General features: G+C 46.0%; 1 protein-coding gene across 1 annotated transcript; it reads right to left on the bottom strand.

Moving 5' to 3' along the window:
- Window positions 1–321: 321 nt before the first annotated feature.
- CHMP4B (charged multivesicular body protein 4B) lies at window positions 322–23,576 on the bottom strand. The gene is made up of 5 exons (XM_039728130.1): window positions 23,241–23,576; window positions 5,242–5,419; window positions 4,434–4,548; window positions 3,806–3,932; window positions 322–1,146 (listed from the first exon to the last, which is right to left on the bottom strand). Exons 1-5 carry the CDS (start codon window positions 23,434–23,436, stop codon window positions 1,079–1,081), a joined length of 684 nt encoding a protein of 227 aa, XP_039584064.1. The 5' UTR covers window positions 23,437–23,576; the 3' UTR covers window positions 322–1,078.
- Window positions 23,577–25,264: the final 1,688 nt, after the last annotated feature.

Here is a 25,264-nt window from a genome sequence, read left to right as displayed (position 1 = left end):
GCCCAGAGCACTGAGTGCCACATCCAGCTGTTCCCTGAGTATCTCCAGGGATGGGGACTGCACCACTTTCCTGGGCAGCCCCTTCCAAAGCCTGACACACCCTTCCATGAAGAAATTCCCCTTGATGTCCAACCTGAACCTCCCTTGGCACTGCTTGAGGTTCTCTCCTCTTGTCCTGTCCCTTGTTCCCTGGGAGCAGAGCCTGACCATAGCTCAGCAGCTTTAGAGTGGATGTCCCTCAGGTAGAAAGAGGCCAAACTCCACCTAAAGCACAGCCAGATCACATAAACAGGACACAGAATTGACCACAGCAGCCACAGGTGAAAATTAATCGAGATATTTAATACAGTGCAATCCATAGTAGTTTCTTAATTAAAATAATTGTGTGCATGTATCTGAATGGGTTATCAATTATCACAAAAAAGCAATAAACATTGTAGTGCTGTGTAGAAAAATGTACAACTGAACTTGAAACCTTCCCTACTTCCAAGAGAGTGTGGATCAACTGCAGATCATTCTCAGCAATTAAAATGGGCACAGTGACTACGTCGTTGCAGTGACAGACACAGGGCTGGCCACACAGCAGTCAAGGGATATAAATAGACCTGGCAAAGAACTAAAAACCTAAAGCATTCTTGCACCTAAAACACAATAAAGAAGCCAATGGGGGCTTACGACTTTTCCTGGTTTTTTAATGCCTTACAAGACTCCTAGACACACTTAAACTGACTTAAAATTACAGAGTGTTTTTCAGCTTATTTCAATTGAACATATGGCCCAAATTGAAGATGAAGATCCAGCAGTGGCAGGAGCACAGTCCCAAAGCTGAGTGTTTGATTTTGCAAATACCTTTTCTACAGAAATTCAACCGTATCGACAGCAGGCAATTCCCCTGCTCCCCCTTTTCTCCTCTGGTCAGACTTTTCTCCATGCTATGCAGAAAACAGCAATGCAGTTCCCACTGCTCTGGGTTAAAATGAAAGATAAAGACATTTTGCTTATGCTTTCTCCTCAACAAAACACATTTGCACCCAGAATAGGTAACCAAAGTCTTTTTTCCAGCCAGGGGCTGCTGTGGTTACATGGTTCCTGCCCAAGCTTCCAGCTCTTTCATGTCATCATCCTCTTCTTCCTCTTTCTTCTTGGCTGCAAAATCACAAAAGAGAACAAAAGTGAGTGGGAATCCTGACAGAACCCTCTGCACCACTGACAAACCAGTAAATGAAGCACCTGAGGCCAGCTGTGGACAAAAAATAAACAAAACCTTTTTGAACTGAAGTAAAAGGTGCTTTGCTGGAAGAGCCAGCGTGGGCTAAACTTCCCGAGTGGAAAACAACAGCTCCCACAGGAGGAAGGCAGTGGGCATGAAAGGTAAGGTGTGATGTTTTCCCATAATTTCCAAGCCTCCTTCAGAGGGATGCAGCTTCTCACAGAAACTCATCTGATGTCTCCAGTATGAATCTCTTCCCCATCCAAATCGAATTCCTTACTCCATCCCTGAGTACTGTGAATGCAGGAAATGAGGGGTTTGGGTCAGGTACAGAATGGGGAGGGGCTGGAGAGCCCTGGGAACATCCCACTCCCCTCCCCTGTGCTCCCTGCAGCTGGGGGATGTGGATGTGGGTGGAGGGAGCAGCCTGGACACTGCCCTCTCCTTCCTGGCTGTTCCAGGGCAGAAAAGGCTGCTCTTTGTAATAACCTGACAAATTCCGTTTCCATTAACTCAGCAGAAAAGGTCTGAACCCACAAATAGCTGCAATAATTTTGGAAAATGTAAAAAAAAACAAAACCAAAGAGTGAAACAATTCCCGGTCCAAGTGGTTTGTGTCATTCCAAAAGGAATGTTTACATCAGAAAAACTGAGTCAGCTCCAAGCTCCAGACCCCTCATTTGTACAAGGCTGGAATTTGGTTTTCTATATTAAGCTCCTCCAGCCTCCATTAAACAAAAACAGCTTCTGCCTGAATTTCTCTTGACACCACCAACAACAAAATTCCTCATTCAGGCTGATTAAAGCCAGAGTCCAGACTGCTCCTGAGAAGTGGAAAAGCAGGAAAGCTCATGGTAACCTCCCCTTCAATGGTTAAAAAGGAGGTAACAGAGTCAGCTCTACCTCAAAAGACACATTATTATTATTCCCAAAAAGACAATTACACATGAACCTGAACTATCAGGGACAGTATTCCCCTTGGAGGTCTGACCATGGTAATCACAAGCAAACTTTTAATCCCAGTGTTAAGTCAGTTTTAAGTGAAAAACAATTTAGGTTCAAAAAATAAACCCTCACAAAATCCCCACCCAACACCACCCTAGAATCCCAATTTTTCCCAAGTGCCAGCCTTGGAGGCAGCTTTATTGAAGCGAAAAGTGCCACTTAAATACATTAATGGAATTCATGGAATTCTCATTTCCATCCAAAAGCAGCTTAGCATAAATCCTGTGAAACACTGAGCTTTATGCTTGCAGCTTTTACTACCAAACTTGAACACTATTTATATTATTTTAGGGAGTTTCTCTAAGTTTTATGCTGTGTAGCTCCTTAAATAAATCCACAATTACAACACCTTTTACTTGTGTGCAGCCACAAAATGCAAAGAGTAGATCTGGGTCCAAGACTTTGTGTTTTAAGACTATTTAGAGAACAAACCTCATTAAACCAGCCAGGCAATAAAAAGGCAATGCACTGGCTCATTTCATCTATTTCTCCAGAATCTGATAAAGTCTCAGATTTCAGATATTCTGACAGAACTCCCTCCCCTCTCACCAACTCTGGTCAGCAGTTCTGCCTGGCAAAACACAAGCAGGAACATCCAAAGTCAGTGGTGTCAGAATGGAAGCAGAGCAACACCCCAGGGGCAGTGGCACAAAGCAGAACCTGCTCAGGCAGTGCTGCTGCTTCCCACGCCCATCCAAGCCTGGAAAGGCAGCACGATAATCACAGATACACTGACCAACTGGGATTCTTTGCACCCACTGCTTTTTTAGTCTTTTTTTTTTCCTTTTCCAAGTAAGGACATGGAACAGAGCTGCAAAGTCTGTAAGTTATTCATCATAGTCAGGCAGATTCAGCAAAATGGGCTTGTAAAGCTTCATATCCCATTAGTGCTGCCAGAGGTGTCCCAGCTCAGCTGAATTCCATGAGGAATGTTCATGCAAGAGGGACCAGTTCAGATTTAAGAGCAGCTCTGAACCCTCTGTGTAAATACAAACATTTCCTGTCCATCCTCCAGGTAAAATCCTCACACCTTCCCTGGGTGTGTGTGCTCTAGGACTGGGATGACCCTCCTGGCACTGCAGAGGAGCCCACAGCTTTCCCAAAGAGGGGACCCCAAGGGAATTAAATTAAATTATACCCAAAGCAGCAGCAAGGAAGCATGGATCCATGGACCTGCCTGGGACTGGATGACCCTGCAGGTCTTTTCCAACTGCAATGAGAGTTCATTTACTCTGCCCTCCCTTTTAGCACCTCAGGGTCTTGTCAAGATTTCTTCCTTGTTGGCCCAGCAGCACCTGCACAAAGGCTCCCTTCTCCCTCACCTCCACTGCACCCTGAGCATCATCCAGAGCAGAGCACTGGATGAGCTGGAGCAGAAATCAGCTGCTCCTGTGACTAGGAGTGATTTTTGTGCTTCTTCTGAAAGGCACATACCCCTCACAGAGAAATGGCACTGGCTGTGATTTGGGATGCAATTCCAAGCAAAATGTCTGTGCTGCCTGCAGCCAGATCTCCCAAATCCAAGGAGCTGGCAGATGAATAAGCACACTTTTAAAGATGCAGGATGTTGCAGTAAAGGGTGATCCATACCTGGCTTGGAGGGTATTGATATTGAGGGCACGTTTGGTAGTGGTACTGTCTCCGGACCACTGATTTCCAGCAAGTTTTTGTCTAGTTCTTCTTGTTCTAGTTCCTCTAGCTCTGCCATGAGTTCATCCTAGGATTTCAAGGAGAAAAAAGAAAAAAAAGAAGGAACTTTAGGTCATATTTATTACCAATCAGGTATAGCTGATCATATTGTTAAAGAAAATAGCACAAATGCACAGGGTCAGAGCAAAGTGAGGAGATGAGTCTGACTCTGATGTGATTCCTGTACTTCATCTCTTGGAGGTGGGGAAAGCAGAGGAGAGAAGGAGAAATCCAAGTCCAAATATTCTCAGGTCAGGCCATCCAGACCATTCTGAGCATAAAGTCCAGGTCACAGCCACCAGCAATTGCAGGAGAGATTTCAGAGCCCAGTCCTGCAGCCAGGCACACACAACGTGCAGATCTCCAGAGAAAGATCTCCTGGGGGACACAGCTCCTGGAGGGATTTCAAAGCCATGCTCTGGTGGTGCTCAGGGTTAGTGATGGGGCTGGCAGTGCTGGGCTCCCCGATCTTCCCAACCCAGAGGATTCCATGACTCACTGGTGCAAACAGAGCAAATTAAAACCATACCTCATCAAACTCCTCCCCAAATCCTACTGGCTTGGAGATGGCTGTAGAGATCTCATCTGCCAGCTCTTGCTGCTCTGCAATGTCCTGCATTAATTCATCTACTTTATCAATGTCCCTGGAAAAGAAAGGGAAGAATTCACCATCAGCAGGCACCTTCCCAATCAACATTGCATTTCCTGGCTTCTGTAGAAATGTCCCACCACAGTGACATTTCCAAGACCCTTTCCCAAAATACACTTTGCATGCAAGTCTGGATTTTATCCCCCTAGTCTCAACACAATCAGAGATGTATTTTTAACTCTTCCCTGCAAGCTTAGCTCCCAGCAGTTATACAGACACCAGGGAGAGCTTTTGTTCTGCACCACTGATATTAATAATAATTTGTTCTCTTCCCTGATTCAGCATTATTACATCCACAATATTTGCTTGTGGAGCAAGCACAACATTCCCATAATGCAGTTTTATTTTTAATTATTACTACATACACCAACTCCACTGCAGAAAAACAATTTTTTAGACCCCCCTTGAGGCTTAAAATTCTTGCTGCTACAAGATGGATCTGTAACTGCTGCAGGCTCCCATTTTCTTTAGACCACACTGGTGCTACCCAGCTTTTGGGTAAATGTGGAAAATAAAACAGTAATAAACTGAGGAAGCATCATATTTGTGTGTTTTGTTCAATTTTAGTTTTAAGTGAGAGCTTTTCACAAGAAGGTTTTGCTGCTCCAGCTCCACCTTTGCTTTTCAGCAGATCTGACAAATGTCACACTACAGATCCTGTGGGAAGATGCAGGAGGGAGTAACTTACATGTTGTCATGAGCAGCTTTCATAGCCTTAGCAGCAAATCCCATGTTCTTGAGCACTTCAGTGTTGGTGTTGGCATTCTCCAGGGCTTCCCTCTGGAACTCAATTGTTGATAACGTGCCATCTATCTGTGCCAGCTGCTTCTCGTACCTCTTCTTGCGCTTCAGGGCCTGCAGGGCAGCTGCACAGCAAGGACAGGGGGGATTGATGAGCTTTGGGCCCAAAACAGCCACTCACACCTTGCACCAAGTGCCACCCAGCACAGAGAGATATTTAGCAAGTTCTAGTGTTTGCTGTCCATTCTTCCCAGACCAGCTGTGCTGCCCAGCCCCCGATTTGCCTCCTTCAGCAAAGGTGTTCAGAGGTGGCTGCTGCCCCGTGGCCATGGCCTGCCCCAGCAGGCTGCCAGCCCATTCTCCTAACACACCACAGACACACACCAGGCTACCACAAACAGCTTCAACAGCCAGGCTCATCCACCAAAACCAGCCTTGTTCACCCTCACGCCACGACAGGAAGGCAGCACTGCTGGAGCAGCTCCTTTGTGCTGCTGCAGATGCCCCCACCTGCTGAACCCCTGGGAGAAGCAGCTTGTTCAGATCCAAGGAGAAATGTTCCCTCAGCTTTGCACTTACATGAGAAATACACATTCTAAAAAGTTGGTATTTAGGCATGCTTTGTGTTACTCCTCCTAGGTGTTCACACAACAGCCCTCGGTGCAGGTGGTTTGAGCAATGTGCTGCCTGTGAGCCCTGGCACGGTGCAGGAGGAGCCCCAGGACAGCTCCCACCCTGGGGAGCAGCGTGGGAGGACTGCTCCAACCTGCCCTACCCACCCAGGCAGCACCCAGCAGTGACTGCAGCCCACAGCCAGCTCTTCCCAAGACACCGGCACAGAAATCATGGCATGGCCATTCTTGAGACACACAGGTGTGAAAAACGCGTTCACTCTCTTGTAAAAATTTAAGATGTTCAATAAAGGACTTTAAAGAAGTTTAATAGGAAATAAAGATTATAAAGCAAAGATTATTACAGCCAAGTGTGTCTTGGCACTCAGCTAAGAGCACATTTGCTATTTTGGAAGCACTCTTTATATCCTATTTTTATTGCATTAGTTTGTTACGTATTTATAAACAATTACTGTAAAGTTTTTTCTTCAAATTACATATTCTAAGAAGTGTTTAATATGGTTATTTTTTCAGATTTGTTTTTTTAAAGCATGTCTATTTTTGGCTGTGGTTTCAGTCTATTTTTATTAAAACTTTTAGTTTTGAGCTTTGGTCCATATTGTCTTTAGGCAGTGAGTGTTGATAGTATATGTGTAGTAGGTGTCTTCATATGTTTATTGGATGTTATCTAAGTAGGTATTTTAACATAAACATACTTTATCAGCTATTTCACTACTATGTCTAATAGCATGTCTATTTTTTGGCTGTGGTTTCAGTCTATTTTTATTACAATTTTTAGTTTTGAGCTTTGGTCCATATTGTCTTTAGGCAGTGAGTGTTGATAGTATATGTGTAGTAGGTGTCTTCATATGTTTATTGGATGTTATCTAAGTAGGTATTTTAACATAAGCATACTTTCATCAGCTATTTCACTACTATGTCTAAGCTTAATTAACAACAGAAATAAAAACTATATCTTTATAACAAAGTTACTTTAACACTACACATTGGAATCCATTTGAATATTTGCAAAAAGCCAATATAATAATACATATGTATCTATATAATATTATCTATATAATTAATATATTATCTGTATAATATAATTATGTATTATAATATATAACATATCTATAACCCAGGGAATACCAACTGCCTTCACACAGAGCTGTACCAGACGAGCTCAATGCCACAGCCCTGGCAGTGCCAAGGCCAGGCTGGACAGGGCTCGGAGCAACAAACACCTGGTGGCACATGGAGTAAGACACAGGTACAGCCTCCCTCCATGGCACTGCCCTTCCCTCCAGGACAGCCCTGCTCAGACAATACCCCAACTCTCACCTGGGCCCCAAGAGCTGCTGCAGCAGCCTCAGCCCACACACTCTTCACTTCTTCAGAGCTCTGACCTCTGAGTCTCACAGCAGAAACCACTCCCTGTGACACAGGACTGGCTCTGCTAAAAACCAGCCTTGGCCCTCCCAAAAGCTCAGGCACACACACCAGGAAAGGTGGCAAAAAAAAAGCTTTACATCTTTACATTTCTGAGACCTGCTCTTTCCAGGGCAGGACACAAGGAGTAGGAAATCCTGACACGAGACAGCTTCCCTTCCTCCCCTTGCAGAGGGCTGCTAACTCAGGGCTGTGATGAATATGTTTATAAAGTGGCTGCTCTCCTAAAAGCTGATGGAGCCCACAGGCACCCCAGGTGTTTTGGCAGATGCCACCCTGAGATGTGACAGTCCTGCAAGGTGAAGTCCTAAACAGAGCTTCAGCATATGAATATGCTGCATTTGGTTCATTTCAAATTCACTGATGTGTTAGAGAACAGAAAAGAGCAGTTTTTTACGGGGAGGCCCAGCTAAGGATGCCAAGCACACAAAGTAGCTCAGGATTATTTGGGAGAAGCCAGTAAAAACACCTCAACTGCTCCAAGAGAAGCCAAGGACCCAAAACAAGCCTCTGCACTGACTCTCTCTCCAGTCTGGGGCCAGTCCAACATCCACGTGTGACAGGCCTGAGAACAGGGGGTTTTCAAAGGACAATGTGTGATCTGCAGAATGAGGCACAGCACAAACATCCCAAACATTCCAGCTTCACGCCAGATCATAAAGTGATGAGCAACACATTGCTGGGATACTCAGGCTAGTTCGTTCTGCACTAATGTTTAATTAAGGGTATAGGAAGTTTTCTTACTCAGAAAGAGAAAAACTGTTAATAGCTGTGTTTATGTAGTGACAGATGCTGGGAAATGCAGGGGATGTTCTTTATTGAGAATTTTGTGCCTCATGAAGAACTGCTAGCAAAACCAGAGATTTTATAGCATTATATAACATTATACACAGCCAAGTAAAGTGCTACAATTTCTGTACAGCTCCCCACTCCAGCTTTCTCTGAGAACAACTACAGTTAGTCTGCATTTCATGCTGGTGTTTAAAACAAGCTGCTCAGACACCAACCACTGCAGGAATCACCCTGAGCAATCCTAAGTTCTTATCAGGCTGGTTGGGAAACCCTGTCCCTCCCATTGCCACCCACACCCCTTGTGCACCACCACTGCCCTTAAACTGCACATGGACTGGAAGTTTTCTGGTTCATGTTTCATAGAAATTTTCTATTTCCCACTCTTTCAGATCAAGGAAAATACTTATTTTCTCCTCTCCTTCCTAAGGCCAAAGATCAGGAATGTACTGAAATCTCATGAACAGTCAGAGTAACACATTTTTGTTAAGTTTTTTTTTAAAGACAAAGCTATAAAGACTTAATCTGAAGGGAATTACATTGGCTCTTTTTCTCAAAAAAAAAAAAAAATCCAAAATCAGAAATAAGTAAGTGCTGGTTGCTGAGAATTTTAGTCTTTCTGTGCTGGACAGGCACTGACCCTCAAGAGAACATTTGACCTGAAACCGAAGAGAAAACTTCCAAAATTAAATAACAGAACTAAGATTATGAGTGTGTAGTTTGAATAGAAGTGTGTAATATCACACAGTAGAAAACTCAAAGTTTAAAGTTTAAAGTTTTAGAATATAGTAATATATATAAAACAAGATAGAAGTTTTAGGGCAGAGACTAGTCCTTCTTCTTCACCTTCTGCATAAATTTGAGCAGTACTAGATAAGTAAATTTTTAAAATCCACATTGCAAGCCACAAATAATTAGTTATTAAGTTAAAAGTAAAATTATTTTAAGTGTCAGTTCTTAATTAAACAGTTTATCCTTAAAAGACCTTACAGAGAGAGACATACATCTCCATTTTTACTTTATTAGAATGAAGTACTAAACTCACAATGTATAAGACCATAATATAAACAAGAACTAATAAATACCTAAGTCCAAACAAAAAATACCCTCCCCCATACATTTAATCCCAACCTTAACAAAAAAAACCAAAAAACAAACAAACAAAAAAAAACAAAAAAAAAAAAAAAAAAAAACCCCCCCAAAAAAAAAAAAAAAAAAAAACCCCCCCAAAAAAAAAAAAAAAAAAAAACCCCCCCAAAAAAAAAAAAAAAAAAAAACCCCCCCAAAAAAAAAAAAAAAAAAAAACCCCCCCAAAAAAAAAAAAAAAAAAAAACCCCCCCAAAAAAAAAAAAAAAAAAAAACCCCCCCAAAAAAAAAAAAAAAAAAAAACCAAAAAAAAACCACCAAACGGAAAAAAAACCCAACCAAAACAACAAAACAAAACAAAACAAAAAAAAAACCAAACCAAAACAAAAAAAACTCCATTAAATAAGAACCAGAGAACCAGAGACAGGGGGGTACAAATTAAAACCCAACCAAAACAACAAAACAAAACAAAACAAAAAAAAAACCAAACCAAAACAAAAAAAACTCCATTAAATAAGAACCAGAGACAGGGGGGTACAAATGTCCTGCAGCAGTGTGCACATGCAAGAATTGGGTGTGTTTGAAATCAGAGTGGGACAGGGCCTCTCTCTGCCCTTCCCAAAGGCTGCTATCACATCCAGCAGCCACGGCAGAGGCTCTGCTCAGCACCCACACCCCAAATTATGCCTTTACTGCTTCCAGGGCAGTAATTACAGAGGCAGAAATGCAGTTTATAGCAGCTTTAATTGCTGTGGAGGTGCTTCAGCAGGACCTGTGGCCATACACGAGGTTAAAATCATTTCTCCCTGGCCAGCCAGAGCTCACTCATTCCCTAGAATGTGTTGTGGGGATCACCCAGCAGAGTTTCCAGAATCAGCTGAACTCAGCTTTCCAGCAGTGGGACAAACTCCTTCTCTTGGGCCCAAAAGCCATGCAGGGGTCCAGCTGGGCTCAACTCCCTCTGGAATATCCCTGTGACACAAAAACCAGGACCATGAGGAGCACGGAGCATACAAAAACTGGCTCTGCTAACACCCAACAACGCCTGCTTTTACAAAGCATAGAGGAAAAGGGTTGCTCATCAGTATAAAGCAGACTGTAATGACAATTTTATACCTCTGGCTCCCCAAAAAGACTCCCAACAGCTCTTCTTTTGCCACAGCTTAATGGCTGAACTCACTCTGGAATATCCCTGTGACATAAAAACCAGCTGCTCTAAGAGGGGATTTAACACCCTCAATACCAGCAAAAATATCTGATGATTCCATGGGCAGTTTTCACAAGACAAGAGCAAGACCCTGCCAATAAAGAGTGTTCTCCACACCTCCTCCTCACCAGGCACACTGGGGTTTTAACTTCTAAGTCCCATGTGCAGCATGAATTGCAAGCACTTAGAAGATCCTCTAAAAAACCAATCAGCAGATAAACCTTAGCTGTACTTTATCTGAACTGTAATAGAGCTTTCAGAGAATACATATGACTGGGGGAAAAGCAGTTAGATATCTTTGTATATAATTATTATTATAACTAATTAAAGGTAATATATTTGATACTCCTGCCATCCATCAGGAGACAGTGATTAGGCTCAAAATGGCCTTTTCCATATGACATTTTGATATATTAATTGTCTTTATTATCAGCTGCGATGGGGATGTTGGAACCAATTTTTATTCATAAAGATTAAAATGATTGCCCCACAGAGCCCTGACCAGTTAAAATGGGTATCAATAGTTTATTACCTCTTTTCCACTGGCAAAGGAATGTAAAATTTCTCTGTGTTAATGAGCATCAGACTGTGATCTCTGCAGTTCCTTTTTACAGAGAAATTCTGACAAAGAAAACACCATATCCAGGAGAGGAATAAAACTGCAGCTGAGCCCAGTCAGATCTGGGCTGGCTGCTTCAATTTCTTCAATGTAAAACCTGCCTAAAACTACATTCAAAGAACATTTTTCAAGCTTTTTAACACTTAAAAACCTATTCCTTCCTCTGCTTTTTGTTTGGTTTGGGGTTTTTTGGGGGATGGTGTGTCATTGACTGTTGGTTGGTTGGGTTTTTTTATTTCCAGTCTTTGACTGAACTATAAAATACTGTTTTAATTGTCTATTTAGTTGAATTTCTGTGGTAAATACTGTTTTAATTGCCCATTTATTTGAATTTCTGTGGTATCCCCCCTTGCTAGAAATTCCAGCAGAAGTTCTGCACCTCCTGTTTGACCATGGTGATTCCCAGAAATCCAGGGTTTCACTGGGATGGGACCAGACAGGACCCAGCCCTCCAGCACCAGTGAGAAGCAGAACTCGTGCCACTGTTTTCAGTCACTCCTGACTGATGAACACCCAGAAATGAAAGAGCAGAGTCATTCAGCCAGACTCTCCTCCTCTGTCAGCAGATCAGTCACAAAAACATGACTGCTCACCCAGATAATTTCACTTTGTCCTCCAGAAATGCTATCTGTAAGAATTTGATGTATTTTGAATTATTTTAACCTGTGTATAGGCAAATTATTATGATTAAATGAACTGTTGTAAATCTGATGATTTTCTTTGCAATGTTTACAGCAGTTTGTTAGTCAAATTAGATGAATGTTCACTCTGATAAGCAGCTTGCAGGATAATAAAAATATAATTTTACTACATGGTATTGCATTCAGAGAGGGAAAACTGACTATGAATGTCAGTGGTTTTGTTAAAAATCAACAGCCCTCCTGCAAATAAATATTCCTTACACACTGGCAGGACAGGCAGTGTTCCTGGGATATTTATGACACAGCAATGTTGTGGAATTAATGCTTTTAAATACCATTAGGAGAAAAGAGTAGATCAGCAGATAAAACAAGGCTTTCTCAAGGCTTTCCTACATAATTGGAAATTGAAGTTTTGCTGGCAATAACACATTTCAGCTTGAGAGGAGCAAAGAGCACTGGGAACAGAACTCAGGAGTTTCACTGAATTGAAGAATACACCTGACCAAGGTGAAGTGTTGATGGTGCCACAGATTTGTCCCCACACAGTGCAGGTGTCTCCTTGCTCTGCAAAACCCTCCCAAAACTCACACTGACACCTGCAATAGGGGTCTAGAATTTTGTCTAAAATAGAGAGGCTTCTCCTGCAGGGAAGACACTGCAGTTAACAGCTCTGATTACTGCAACTGAGGGGGAAAAATAACTTCATCTCACAGGTGATTCCTGCATGCTCTGGCAGAAATGGCAGCAGCAGAGATGCCAGGGCACAGGGACAGCAGCAATTTTAACATGGCACGAGAGAGTTCCACAGCAGCCTCAGAAAACAACGTGCACCAAATGTCAGCCACACCAAAATGACAGAGAGTGCAAGAGCTGCAGAGGAGCTGCCCAAACTGGGGTGCCTTGGCCCCTCGAGCTGCAAGCCCAGGCACTAAATAGGATTGAGATAATCAACTTAATAGTGGCAGAGCGTTTTGCACGTTACCCTGTGCATCCATCTGTAATTTGCTCTGCAGAAAGAAGCAGCTTTATTTTTGCTGCTTCTGAAAATCCCATTCCATCTTGCTGGCACTCGCCTCAGCAGCAAATTTCATCAGGAACAACATCCTGGCTGTCCTTGGAACAGGATAAACAAGGGGCACTGCGAGGTGGAAGCAGGAATTGCCTTCAGTGAGGAGCTTTATTCTGAGCAGCAACTGCTCATCTCTCACTGCTGAGATCCAGCAAACTGCCTACAGATCTCCAAAAAAACCCTAAAAAGGGAACTTAAAGCCATTGACAAGTTATCCCCCAATGCTATGAGCAGATAAAAAGACTGGTGGCTACAGACTGACCAAACTGGGAGTTCTGCCTTGAATAAGAACCTTTCTGCAGAGGTCTGATGGCTCCAGGAGCTGCAGGACTGCCCATGTTGGTTCAACACAGAGGCTCATGCCAGGTGAGTCTCAGAACACAAAATGTCAGAGGCCCAAACATCCAGGTGTGACTTTAAGGCACAAACAGCCAGGTGTGACTTTGAGCACTGTGGTGTCCAGGTGGCTGGGACACAGAGGTGCCAAAGGATGGTTATAAATAAATATATTTATGACCCTGTGCACAGCAGCAGCTCCTTTCCTGGGAGATCACCTCCTGAGAGCTCTGCTGTCTCAGGGATGTGCTCAGCTCTAAAAGCCGTGATCCAGGTTTGTCCCTGATGCCAGGGCCTGGCTGCAGCAGTCTCCTGTGCTTTTCTTTTGGGAAATGTGCACTTTTAGCAGGGAGTCATGGGCAGAGTTAAGGCTTGCTCCTTCCCTTGCCTTTCTCTGCCTGTTTAATAAATCTCTAATAAAGTTTCCAAACCCTGCCCTCAAAGGAAGGCAACTCAGAGACTGGGACTGATTAAAACTACCTCAATAAAGCACCCAAACCCAGGCAGAGAATACAAGGTTTTTGCCTTTTAAAATACAAGATTACAACCTCCTCTTGAGCAAAGCAGTGCCAGAACATTTAGTCTAGTGTGCAAGAGATGAAACAAAACAATAAGCACTCCTGCTGTAAAAATCTATAAATGTACAAAAGAAAAAAGCCAAAGAGATAAAGAAAAAAGCATCTGTAGAGCAGCAATCAGGGCTGTGATAGAGCAACACCCAAACACAGAGAAAGCAGCACCTTCACCACCCTGGCTCTGTCACAGCAGCAGCTCAGCCCCTGCACTGCTGATGTTCCACATCCACAGCTCAGGGGGGCTCCTGCAGCCCTGCAAGGTGACTCCTCTCTCCCCTGAATGTCAAGGCAACACTGCTCTGGTCAATTATCCTCTGTAAAATAATCTCCAGGCAAGTGTGGCACAGTTTTGTCCCCCCAAAAAAAGAAAAAAAATGTAATTTTAAAAAATGGTCATAAAAAAAAGGTCATAAAAAAGTCATCAAAAAGTCAGTTTTGTCCAAAACAAAAAAGGAAAAAAATGTTATCAAAAAAAAGGGTCGTTAAAAAAGTAATTAAGTAATTTTAAACATGGTCTTCAAAAAAACTGGTCATCAAAAAAAAAATGTCAGTTTTGTAAAAATAATTTTTTCTTTTGAAACATCATCTACAGTGAGCCTTGAAGTTCAAATAAGAAAACCAGGAACGAGAAATCCCAGTTACAGAGACAGCTTTGTTCTACCCAGGAGCTGGAACGAGTCTAAGAAATGCTGGTTCAGCCAAAACCATCCAGGCTGAAGCTTCAAACATTCCCTGAAATCTGATCCAGGCTCTGGAAGCAAGGCCTGCTCTGTATTTCCCAATTTCCAATGTCTCACTCCTCGGGGTCCTCAGGTCTTTGGATGATGGCAGGGGATTGCAAGGCACCTGCAAAGCTGATCTACAAAAACACATTTCTCCTTGCCAAATTAAATTATGTATTTTCTGAGGCTGCCTGAGTAAATTATCCTCACTTACTCTTTCCAATTGCCACTAACTTTGCCAGTTAAAAATCTGCACTTACTTTGATACACACATAAAATTCTGATGTGAAATGAGGTAATTATTCAGTATTCAACCAAAGTTTAAACTTTTAGGATGGGAAATGTACGTTCCCTAAGGTGTCCCTGAGATTCTCACAGCCTGCAAATACTCTTTATGGGTTTTCTGTTTTATTTTGTAGTTGCTGAAGGTACTTTGTTAAAGAGAATTCCAGTGAAAATTCAGAATCTTCCTTTGAATCCCTGCCAGAAATGCGTCAGGTTCAGCTTTGCAGGAATGGCTCTTAAGTATCTCAAAATGCTGGTTTCTCACAGGAAAAACAAACAACCAACCCAGTTCCCTAAGCTGAACAGTGTTTTTGTAATTAATTCACAAACTGAGAAGATCCTACCCTGAAGTGGCACACTTCAAGACCTTTTCTTGCTGGGGAATTCAAAGAGTGGCTGCCTGCGACTCCATCAGGCATTTTCCAGCCTTGGACCATTATTATTAGAGCCTTGCCAAGTCTAAAAACTTCATTGATGCTGTCATAATATTTAGCATTTCTCTTAACAGCCTAACTTCCCCAGATGAGATATTTTGGGATGTGAAAAAAGCACTTTTTTGTGAATGCTGAGATTCCAACACTGACTATGGGGGAAAAGCTGAGAACACAAACCTTTAGAAAGCCAAAAAGTATAAAGCAAATAAGACAAAAGATATTTATTATTAAAAAGTTTGTACTTCTTGACTCAACCTCCACACACTCCTGAGGCAACACTGCAGCACTTTTTGAGGCTGAACTGCAGTTTTGAATGGCAATCCCATTCTCTGAGGCTGGGATCAGCTGCAGAGCAGGTTCAGCAATGAACTCTGCTCCTGCTGATGGGCTGCCAGGGAAGCAGTCCCAAAAAAGCCTTTGTGCCTCTCACTGTCCCCCCAGGACAGGCCATGGGCAGAGCCCACCATGGAGAGTCAGGAGATGCAGTTCCAGGGAGCCCACCATGAAGTTTGCTTTCTCTTAACTTGTGGATGTGAAAAAAGCACTTTTTTGTGAATGCTGAGATTCCAACACTGACTATGGGGGAAAAGCTGAGAACACAAACCTTTAGAAAGCCAAAAAGTATAAAGCAAATAAGACAAAAGATATTTATTATTAAAAAGTTTGTACTTCTTGACTCAACCTCCACACACTCCTGAGGCAACACTGCAGCACTTTTTGAGGCTGAACTGCAGTTTTGAATGGCAATCCCATTCTCTGAGGCTGGGATCAGCTGCAGAGCAGGTTCAGCAATGAACTCTGCTCCTGCTGATGGGCTGCCAGGGAAGCAGTCCCAAAAAAGCCTTTGTGCCTCTCACTGTCCCCCCAGGACAGGGCATGGGCAGAGTCCACCATGGAGAGTCAGGAGGTGCCACCTTGACTGGAGATGCAGTTCCAGGGAGCCCATCATGAAGTTTGCTTTCTCTTAACTTGATTTATTTCATAACCAACCAAAATCACCTCCAAATGTCTGGATACCACTGATGTTCCTGTCACTCTGCCATTCCGCTTTTCAGTTTCACAACATCTGAACAACCCCTGTACACAGAATCCCTAAATCTGGATGAAATCCTGCCAGGCCATGAGGAGCACACACAGTGTGGATGTTTGGTGACACACCCCACCTCAGGAGCAACACAGCCCTGGCTTGTTGCACGTCCCATCACATCCCAGGAAATGATACTGATCACATCCCAGAGATGTGACACTGGTTATTTGGACACCTCCAAACTTCAGAGGGCTTTCTGTTTGAGCTGTAGATGTACATTACTACTAACATGTTTAATAGTTAGAAAATTAGAATTTATCAAGGAGCAGTTTAAAAAATTAAAAACATACAGTGCCTTTTGTGTTTTGAGGGGCTAATTTCTTTGTTTTCCAGCATTGAAATAAGACAATTTATACAGTGAAATAAGAAGCTTAGAATAAGTAACACATAAGCTAACATATGAAAATAAATTAACATCTAAAATATTGTACAATCACCAAACTTCCATCACTCACTGCCACCAGTTAAGAGCTGCAAGACAATAGCTGCCCACATAATTATCGTATAACTGTGTTAGCTCCTGGAAACTGGTAACTGGCAAGGCTTCACCTCTACAGTGAACCCAGGGGAAGCCACAGCAGAGCTCTGCCAGCTGGGTCTCCACGTGGAAGGACATCATGGACAGAACTGCCACTGCCTTGGCCACAGCCTGGCACTGAGCTTGACCGCTGCTCTGCTGGGTCCCACCAGTGCTGGCTCCCTGTGGCCACTCCTCTGCCCTTGGTACTGGCCACAAGGAAGGTGCCATGGGATCACAGTGGTTTGGGTTGAGAGGGACCTTGATCACCCAGTGCCAGCCCTGCCATGGCAGGGACACTTGCACTGTCCCAGGATGCTCCAAGCCCTGTCCAGCCTGGCCTTGGGCACTGCCAGGGATCCAGGGGCAGCCACGGCTGCTCTGGGCACCCTGTGCCAGGGCCTGCCCACCCTCTCAGGGAAGAATTCCTCCCCAGTGTCCCACTCTGGCAGTGGAAGCCATTCCCCCTTATCCTGCCATCCATCCCTTGTCCCCAGCCCCTCTCCTGGAGCCCCTTCAGGCCCTGGCAGGGGCTCTGAGCTCTCCTCAGGGCCCTCACCTCTCCAGGTGAGCACCCCCAGCTCCAGCCCTTCCTTCAGGAACTGGATCCCCGCTCTGAGACTCAGGGGGATGATTCAGAGCAGACCCAAGTTCCTCATCACAGCTCTGCTGCAGCCTTGGGCTGTCTCAGGGAGAGGCAGAAGCCTGACATCGATGCCTGGCCTGTTCTGGATTCTCCCACTGCATCCTGTTTGTTTCAGACACTTTGTGCCAGGAGTTCCAGTTTGCTGAACTCCTGGCTGCAAACATGATGGGAAGTCAAGGATGAGACTGCTCCAGCTTTTAGTTTTGCAAAAGTCATCCATTTTTAAGCAGTGGGAGTAAATGACAAGACCTTACTTTGAACCCCACTCATATCCACTTTTTGCTGGCTGCAAAAGCCAGGCCAGGACCTGCTGCTCACACCACAGCCCAAAGTCTCTGGGACAAACATCATATACCCAAAAAAAGAAATGGCAATGTAATTTTGGGGTTTTGGGAGCAATAAGGGATCAACAGAGAGACCTGAATGATACAAATGCAAAGCCCAACAAATCCCAGTCCAGATAAACTCTCCACAACTCAGCATAAGTCTAAGTAAAAGAGGGTTAAACCAAATTGATGATTTGCATCACCTGCAAATTATAGTTTTTGAATTAGCCTAGGAGGAAGATTCAGTAATTAGGCCTGGAGTTTAATGAGATACTAGAATCCAACATCTAACACATTTTGGGAGAAAAAGTAATAAATACAAAGTTAGTAGCTGCAATCCTCCTGACAGGGAACAGGAACAGAGGAAGGATGTATTGCATCAAGTACAGTTACCAAATCATGTATTTCAGAATCACAGGGTTTGGTTGGGTTTTTTTAATGCCACTTTTAAAAGAAGTTTTTAAAAGGTGTTTGTGCATCCTGCCACTGCTCCCAAACTGTTTTATACCAGAGAGTCTTGTCTCCAAAACCCCTGCTAAACATAGGTAGAATAGAATGCAAAGGAGAAGGTTCCTCTTGTTTTTTGAGATCTCATTAAAAAGAGCAATTATCACTTTTCCCAAGGCAGGTGGTGAATGCCCATCTCAATAACCTCAGGGGAAGTGAAGGACTCAGGCCTGCACTGCCATCAATACTCCTGCACTGAAGCCCTGGGTTATGGAGAAGCACCTGGAACTCAAACATCAATTTCCCATTAGACTGTGACTTAAAACAGACAGAGAGGGCAGGCTGAGAGACTGAGGATGGGCTGGAAGTGCTGCAGGACACTGGTGATTCACGGAAACAAAACCAGGGGCACATTCTGGGAGGAGGATCGCTTCTGCTGGCAAGCAGGAGCTTTAGGCACGCTCCCAAACCACGGCTGAGGTGGGACACACGCTCACAGGCCCTCTGAACACTGCTGAGGCTGCAGCTTCCCCTGCTCACAGAGCCATCCCGGCCCTCCTGCAGGCACTGCTGCCCTGAGCTCGCTAATGAGCCCAGTGTCCCTCGGATGCCATCACAGGTACTGTGACAACAGAGCTGCCCTCTGAGCAGGGACTGCTGCCAGAGAGGCAGAACTGCCTCCCTCCTCCTTCCCATCAAACTCCTGCCTCCCTCTCCCAGCCAGCTCCAGCATTTGTGTGGTTAAGTGTGGAAAACATCTCTTTTTTTTTTGTTAAAGTTGGGTTTTGGCTGGGTCAGCAAGTTAATCCAAGTCATGGCCTGCCCACACAAACATCAAGAGCAGCACAGGAGAACAGGCAGGAGCAGCCAGTCCCAGCTGGACATTCCAGGCAGGTTCCCAGACAGGAGCAGCTCTGACACCTCCAGCTGCAGGTAAATCTCATCAACAGACTGATGGGACAGCTTAGAAAAGGTTAAGGGATGTAAGCAGTTAATTTCCATCACAAAGCATCACCTGAGGCAGCACTGAGAGCCCCAGGTGGGCACAAAGTCAGGACTTCAGCCAAGCCCAAGCTCCTGGTTTGTTTGGTTTTGGTGCTGGGTGGAGAACAGGAGTGTTCTCTCTCCAGGAAAAGCCTGAATTACACAGCAGGAATCTAGCAGTGCGTTTGCATCTATTTTGTGTACTTAGTGCTGGGGAAAAACCCAACATTCTATTTATGTACAGTGAAAAGAAAAACTGCTCACTAACAGAAACCTGAGCAGAGGGAAAATCCATGAAATGTCACTCTCCTGCTAAAAAGCCTGAATATACTTTGGCACAAAATTGGCTTTTCACCCATTCCTCTGTTTGTAGCCCTAGTGTTAACTAACAGAAAGGTAAGATCAGTGGCAGGCAAGCACGAAACTGCATCCAGACACCCCATCTGAACCTGAGTGAGCTGCTTGTAACATTGGCACTCTAAAGCAGCACTGAGCCTTTCTCCCTACTGTAATCTTCACAGAGGTTGTAACTTGAGCTTCAGGTTCCAGGAGAAACACTGTGGAATTGTTATACCCAAGGTAGTCAGAGATCAAGGCATTAACCCCTTGTTCTCCGTGTGCCTGTGCTATTCCTCTGGCAGCTTGGCTTCTCGTGATCAGCCACAGGAACACCACAGCAGCAGAGATGAGGATCTCCTTAAACTTAAACTCCCCTGAAACTGAACTCCAGAGCTCCAGAACCGCTGGAGTAGATGGAGCAGCTTAGTTTGTATCACGAGGTTTGAGCGCTGAGAAAACATCCCAGATGAAACAACAGCACGGACAAAATGGAGCGGAATAAAAGGAGGCAGCAGCAGCACGGGGCTCCCAGGGCATCAGGCTCACTCTGCTTTTGTTAGAGCAAAGTTGATTTCCAGGGCAGATGTAAAACGAGTGAGGTACTGGCTGAGCAGCGGTCAAATCAGTCAGCACTGCTGCTGCTTTGAGAAATTCATTGAGGAGTAAATCGCTACTCATGAGGAAGAGCTGAAGTGTGGGAGGGCTCCCCAGAGGGGTGGGGACAAACCCCAGAACGCTGTTTTCAAAAGACAACGTTTCCATGAGAACACAAAGCACGAGCATAACCCAAGTTCCTCTCAGAAGAGGGAAGAGTAACTTGCCTGTTTTCAAACAACCCTTTTAATGATGATGAATCTTGATAGTTTTCATCCCATGGACAAAACACAGCAAGCACATTAAAACCATCACTGCTGCTCTCCCCAGCACACTCAGAACTTGTCATACAAGAGGAAAACCTCCCATGCCAAGAAACAACACTGACTGAGGAAATTTATATTACAAAGTTCCTTATTATAACCTCAGTATTTCCTGAGTTGTTTGGTTACACAGCCTGGATACCCTAAATACAGAGCACAAAAAATACACATGTAAAATAAGTTCATAAATTAACAAAACCCTGCAGGGGCTTGGGGCAGGCACAGGAACCAGAAGCCTCTACATTTCTTAGAGTAAGCTTTCCTAAGACTCCAGAAGCGCCGAGGAATGAGTGAATGAGCCTTTGGAAAGTGGCTCACTTGGCACCTAAACAATCACCCAGTGTGCTGGGCAGCAGAGAATGTTTCCTTTTGTCTCCTCAAGTGTGCCAGACACCCGGCTTTCCCCTGGGACAACAAAAACGCCACTCCAGGTTTTCCCAAGGGGAATTTAAGCGCCCAGGTAAGCTCCCTGCCCCACTCTATCACCTTCTTTAGGCTGTCCCACAGCAGCTTCCAGGACCATCAGCAGGACTGCCCAGCCGGGATCACAAATGTGTACCATCCACAGCAGATCCGCCAGGAACAGCGGGGACTCCAGTGTGAAGTGATTAAATTTTGGAGAACTAAGCCTAAAGATTCTCCAAATTTTATTTTTTAGAAGCTGATCCAACACTTAAAATAATCTCTAGCTAATTATTTTTCATTGAGTTTTACCTGAAAGCATTTTAACTACATCAAAGTATTTCCATTAAAATTACATACTTTCATATATAAAACCAATATATTTTTATATTCAGTTAAAATATGGATTTAAGTGACTTTGCATCGAAATTGCATAGGTAACAGATTACAAGCCAGCCTGAAGTCGGAGAAAAATCCAGTATCTGGATATCAAAAATGCAACTTGTAGGAGCTCAGCTGATAACTGAAAACTTGAACTCTGAAAAACTGAGTGTGTCCTGGGGGAATTCACTTCCCAGCAAGCCACGGACAATCAGCTGCCTTAACTCCCAGCCCAGTAAGAACAGTTGGCCTCTCAGTTCCAGAAATGGAAAAAGAGCGGTTTCGTTTTCCAGCAGAAACCCATCCCTGCCCTTCTCCTATTCACGGCTCCTTAATTACTCCTCAGGCTCCGGCGCTGCTGCAAGCCCTCAATTAGTGCGAGCCAGAACCCCGCCTGGATGGGCAGGTTTGCCTCCTTCCTCCACCTCCAAGGAAATGTAATCCCTCCCCTGGCCAGGTTCTGAAGGGCAGCAGAGGGAGATGGCTTTACAGCAGGGCGAGACAAAGCTGAACAGAGAGTTTAGAAGCTCAAGAGGCCCAGTGTGACCCAGAAGATGAAGAACCTGCAGACAGAGACACATTTTAATTTTTGTTTTGAGCTTGTTGCCTAACTAGGCCACAAACCACAGCACAGACTCACTTCTTAGAACTGCTGCAGTGTATTTGACTTGGAACTGACTTGGCTAAGCCTGAGTCAGGCTCTGCTGAGGTCCTCTGATAATCCCGGAGCCCTTGTGCCGGCTCCATCCACGTCACCCGCACACAAGGAAGTTCTGGAGTCTGGAAGGAGCTAAAAGCGCTGACTGAAGGAGTGACATGAAACTCCCAAGGGTAATTACTGCCAATTAACCCTTGCCAGACGTGTTCACAGCTCCCCGTGCCACAGGCAGAGCCACGCCTGCTGCTGCACAGAGGGCAACATCCACACAGAAATCAGGATGGGCTGTCCTGGAAACTTTTACTGACCAGCTAAAACAAGGAAGGAGTTTGTTTTCAGAGCACTGGAATATGTAACGTCACAACTGCCTTATCTCCTCACACCAAGCACAGCCAGACCTGCCTGGGGAAGGCAAGTTCCACTGGGAAACAGCAATTCCATGAATCAGCTTTAGGAGTGTGTGTGGAAGGGCCTCTTGGAGGGGGCTGAGCAGTGGCAATAAACCCCAGAACAAACACTGCTTCCAAAAGAATGAATATTGCCATGAGAACACAAAACAAAGCACAAGCATACCCCAAGCGGAAGGGCCTCTTGGAGGGGGCTGAGCAGTGGCAATAAACCCCAGAACAAACACTGCTTCCAAAAGAATGAATATTGCCATGAGAACACAAAACAAAGCACAAGCATAACCCACCAGAGTCATTCCCACCAGAGGGAACATTAACTATTAAATCTATGTTTATTTCATCAGCTCTTACCAAAACTTCTGAGCGTGTTGGGGAGAGCAGGAGTTACAGCCTGAATGTGCGTGCTGGTTGTTGCCTGTGGGATATTAATTTGTCTGTTTTCCAGAAACCCTTTTAATGCTGGCCAGTTTTCTCCCTGGAAATTCTTCATCCCAACCAGAAAAAAACAACCAGCACACACACTGAGGCTGTAACCTCTGTTTTCCCCAACACGCTCGGAACTTTTGGTAAAACGTGATGAAAATAAACATAGATGGTAAAGATTTTTGTTGGGTGGGATTAAAGCCACCAGCGGGGCAAACGGAGGCGTGCTGGCAGGGCGCTGCCCGGCTGCTCCAGCGCTGGGACATTGCCCCGGGCTGTGCCCGGAGCGAGGGGCAGGGGGGCACGGAGGAGCCGAGCACTATCGCGACATGGCAGCCGAGAGAGCGACACGACCGCCACACGGGGAGGGGAGGGACGGTGCCCTCCCCTCAGAGCGAGGAAACACGGCTGGGGCGGGAAGGGCGGCACGGCCGCGGAGGGACAAAATGCCGGCAGCAGGTAGAAAAGCGAGGCAGCACGGTGCAGAAGGGAAGGCTGCGGGTGCACAGCACGGCAGCACAGCCCCGTCCGCGCTGCCGCGGCCCTCCCGACCTGTTGCCCGGGCTCGGCCCGGCCCCCCCCCGCTCACCGCGCTTGTTTTTGGTGCCGTGCTTGCGGGCGGCCGCCAGCTCCTGCTCGATCTTCTTTTCCAGGAACTCCTGCTTCTTGCTCAGCATCTCCTCCGTGTCGCGGAGCCGCTGGATCGCCTCCTGCGGGGACGGGCCCTTCCCGCCGCCCTTCCCGCCGGCGCCCGTCCCGAACAGCTTCCCCAGGAGCCCCGACATGGCTGCGCGGGGCCGGGCCGAGGCCGTGCAGCTGCGGTGCCCGCTCCCCTCGCTCCGCTCCCCGCACACACCGACCCGAGGCCCGAGGCCGCCGCCGCCCGACTCCGCCCGCCCGCCTCGCCCCGCCGCCCCCGCACCGCCTACAACTCCCGGCGTGCCTTGCGCCCTAGCGCCGCGCGCGGCGGCGGGCTCCGCGCGCGGGGGCCGCTGGGAGATTGAGGCGCGGCCGCAGCCAGGCGCAGAGCACGCCGGGAAGGCGGTGTCTCCCGAGCGGAACCCGGCAGTGGCGCTGGTGCGCGTGAGTCGCGTGTCCGGCTGACGTCACGGGACGGTGTGACGTCACGGGCGGTGTGACGTCACGGCGGCGGCGGGCAGAGCAGGGGCGGCTGTGGCTGTGGGTGCCCCTGTCCGGGCCGGGGCCCTCGGGAGCTCGGCCAGGGAGCCGCGAGGGAAGCGCCGCAGCGGGGCTGGAGCTGGCAGAGCCCGGCAGGGTCACTGAGGGGTTAACCTGTGTCCCCAGCCCGCGGCACTGCTGCCACGTCCTGGCCTTCCCTGGGCACCTCCCTGGGCAGCCCCTGCCAAGCCCTGACAACTTCTTCCGTCAATAAATTATCATAATATCCACCCTGAGCCTGCCCTGGCCCAGCCTGAGGCCGTTCCCTCTCCTGTCCCATTCCCTGGAGCACAGCCCGCCCCCCGGCTGTCCCCTCCTGTCAGGAGCTGTGCAGAGCCACAAGGGCCCCCTGAGCCTCCTCTTCTCCAGGCTGAGCCCCTTTCCAGCTCCGTTCTGTGAAAAATGTCTATTTTATGATTGGCTTTTCGCAAGTATTAAAATGAATATTGTATGTTAGAAAGTTATGCTGTATTAATTTTCGTAAATATAGTTTTAGGTCATAACATAACTAAAATTTCAAAAACAAGTGATTGGTGTTTCTCACAATTCCCTTCCCTGACACGCCTGCGGTGCCCACGGGAGCCTAGGAGCAGAGCCTCGTGTCAGTGCCAGTGACTCCCCTTCATGTACCCCTCAAGCCAGCTCCAGTGGTGACATACTTACTCTTTCAAACTTCCTTTTCTGACGTGCCAGCTGTACAGAGGCAAGTCTGTAAACCCACGAGCAGGGTTAATGGGTGGTGACTCACTGTGAGCTCATTTCCTGAACGCTTAAAGCACATGCTCTGGCTGGTGGGGGCAGCAGGGAGATCATTCCCTGACGTAATCCAGAAGTTCACAGGACACCAGGCATCAGTCCATGATGTAATCCAGGATTTCACAGCACCTACTGACAAAATCTCATGAGGAAATTGAGTCTTGAGTACCTCAGCCTGCTGACAATTTGATACTTTTTGACTTATCTTCCTTTGTGCTTGGCCTCACCCACCTGTAACGGTGATAAACCCCCATCTCCAGTCACAGCAGGGTTGTGACAACAGATCATTAATAACAGACTTAGACAATAATAGTGTTTGTCACTGGAAATCACCCAGGAAAATTAATCACTGCTTTGGAGCAGGGCTGGGATATCACACACCACCTGGAGAAGAAGAAAACTGACCCAAACAAATGCTTGTTGGGTAAGAGAGCTTTTTTGTGCCCTGAGAAAGGGAAAAGCTCTGCTCTAGGAAGCACAAAGAACGTCCTACGGAGCAGGTGGGAGCTCAGCAACAGAGCCCTGTAATGCTCCTGCCCTGTTCCAGCTCCCTGGCACTGCAGGTGGGTGGGAAAGGCAAAACCAGAACACATCACTGAGGCTGATGGGAACTGCCAGGGCAGGAAAGCTCCAGCTGACAGCACAGGAGGCTGAGGAGAACAGGGGAGGGTTTTACAC

This window comes from Passer montanus, unplaced genomic scaffold (genome assembly GCF_014805655.1).
Source record: "Passer montanus isolate IOZ18808 unplaced genomic scaffold, ASM1480565v1 scaffold64, whole genome shotgun sequence".
NCBI lineage: Eukaryota > Metazoa > Chordata > Aves > Passeriformes > Passeridae > Passer > Passer montanus.
The sequence above is the reverse complement of the archived record's forward strand: the minus strand, read 5'-3'. Positions and strand labels throughout refer to the sequence as shown.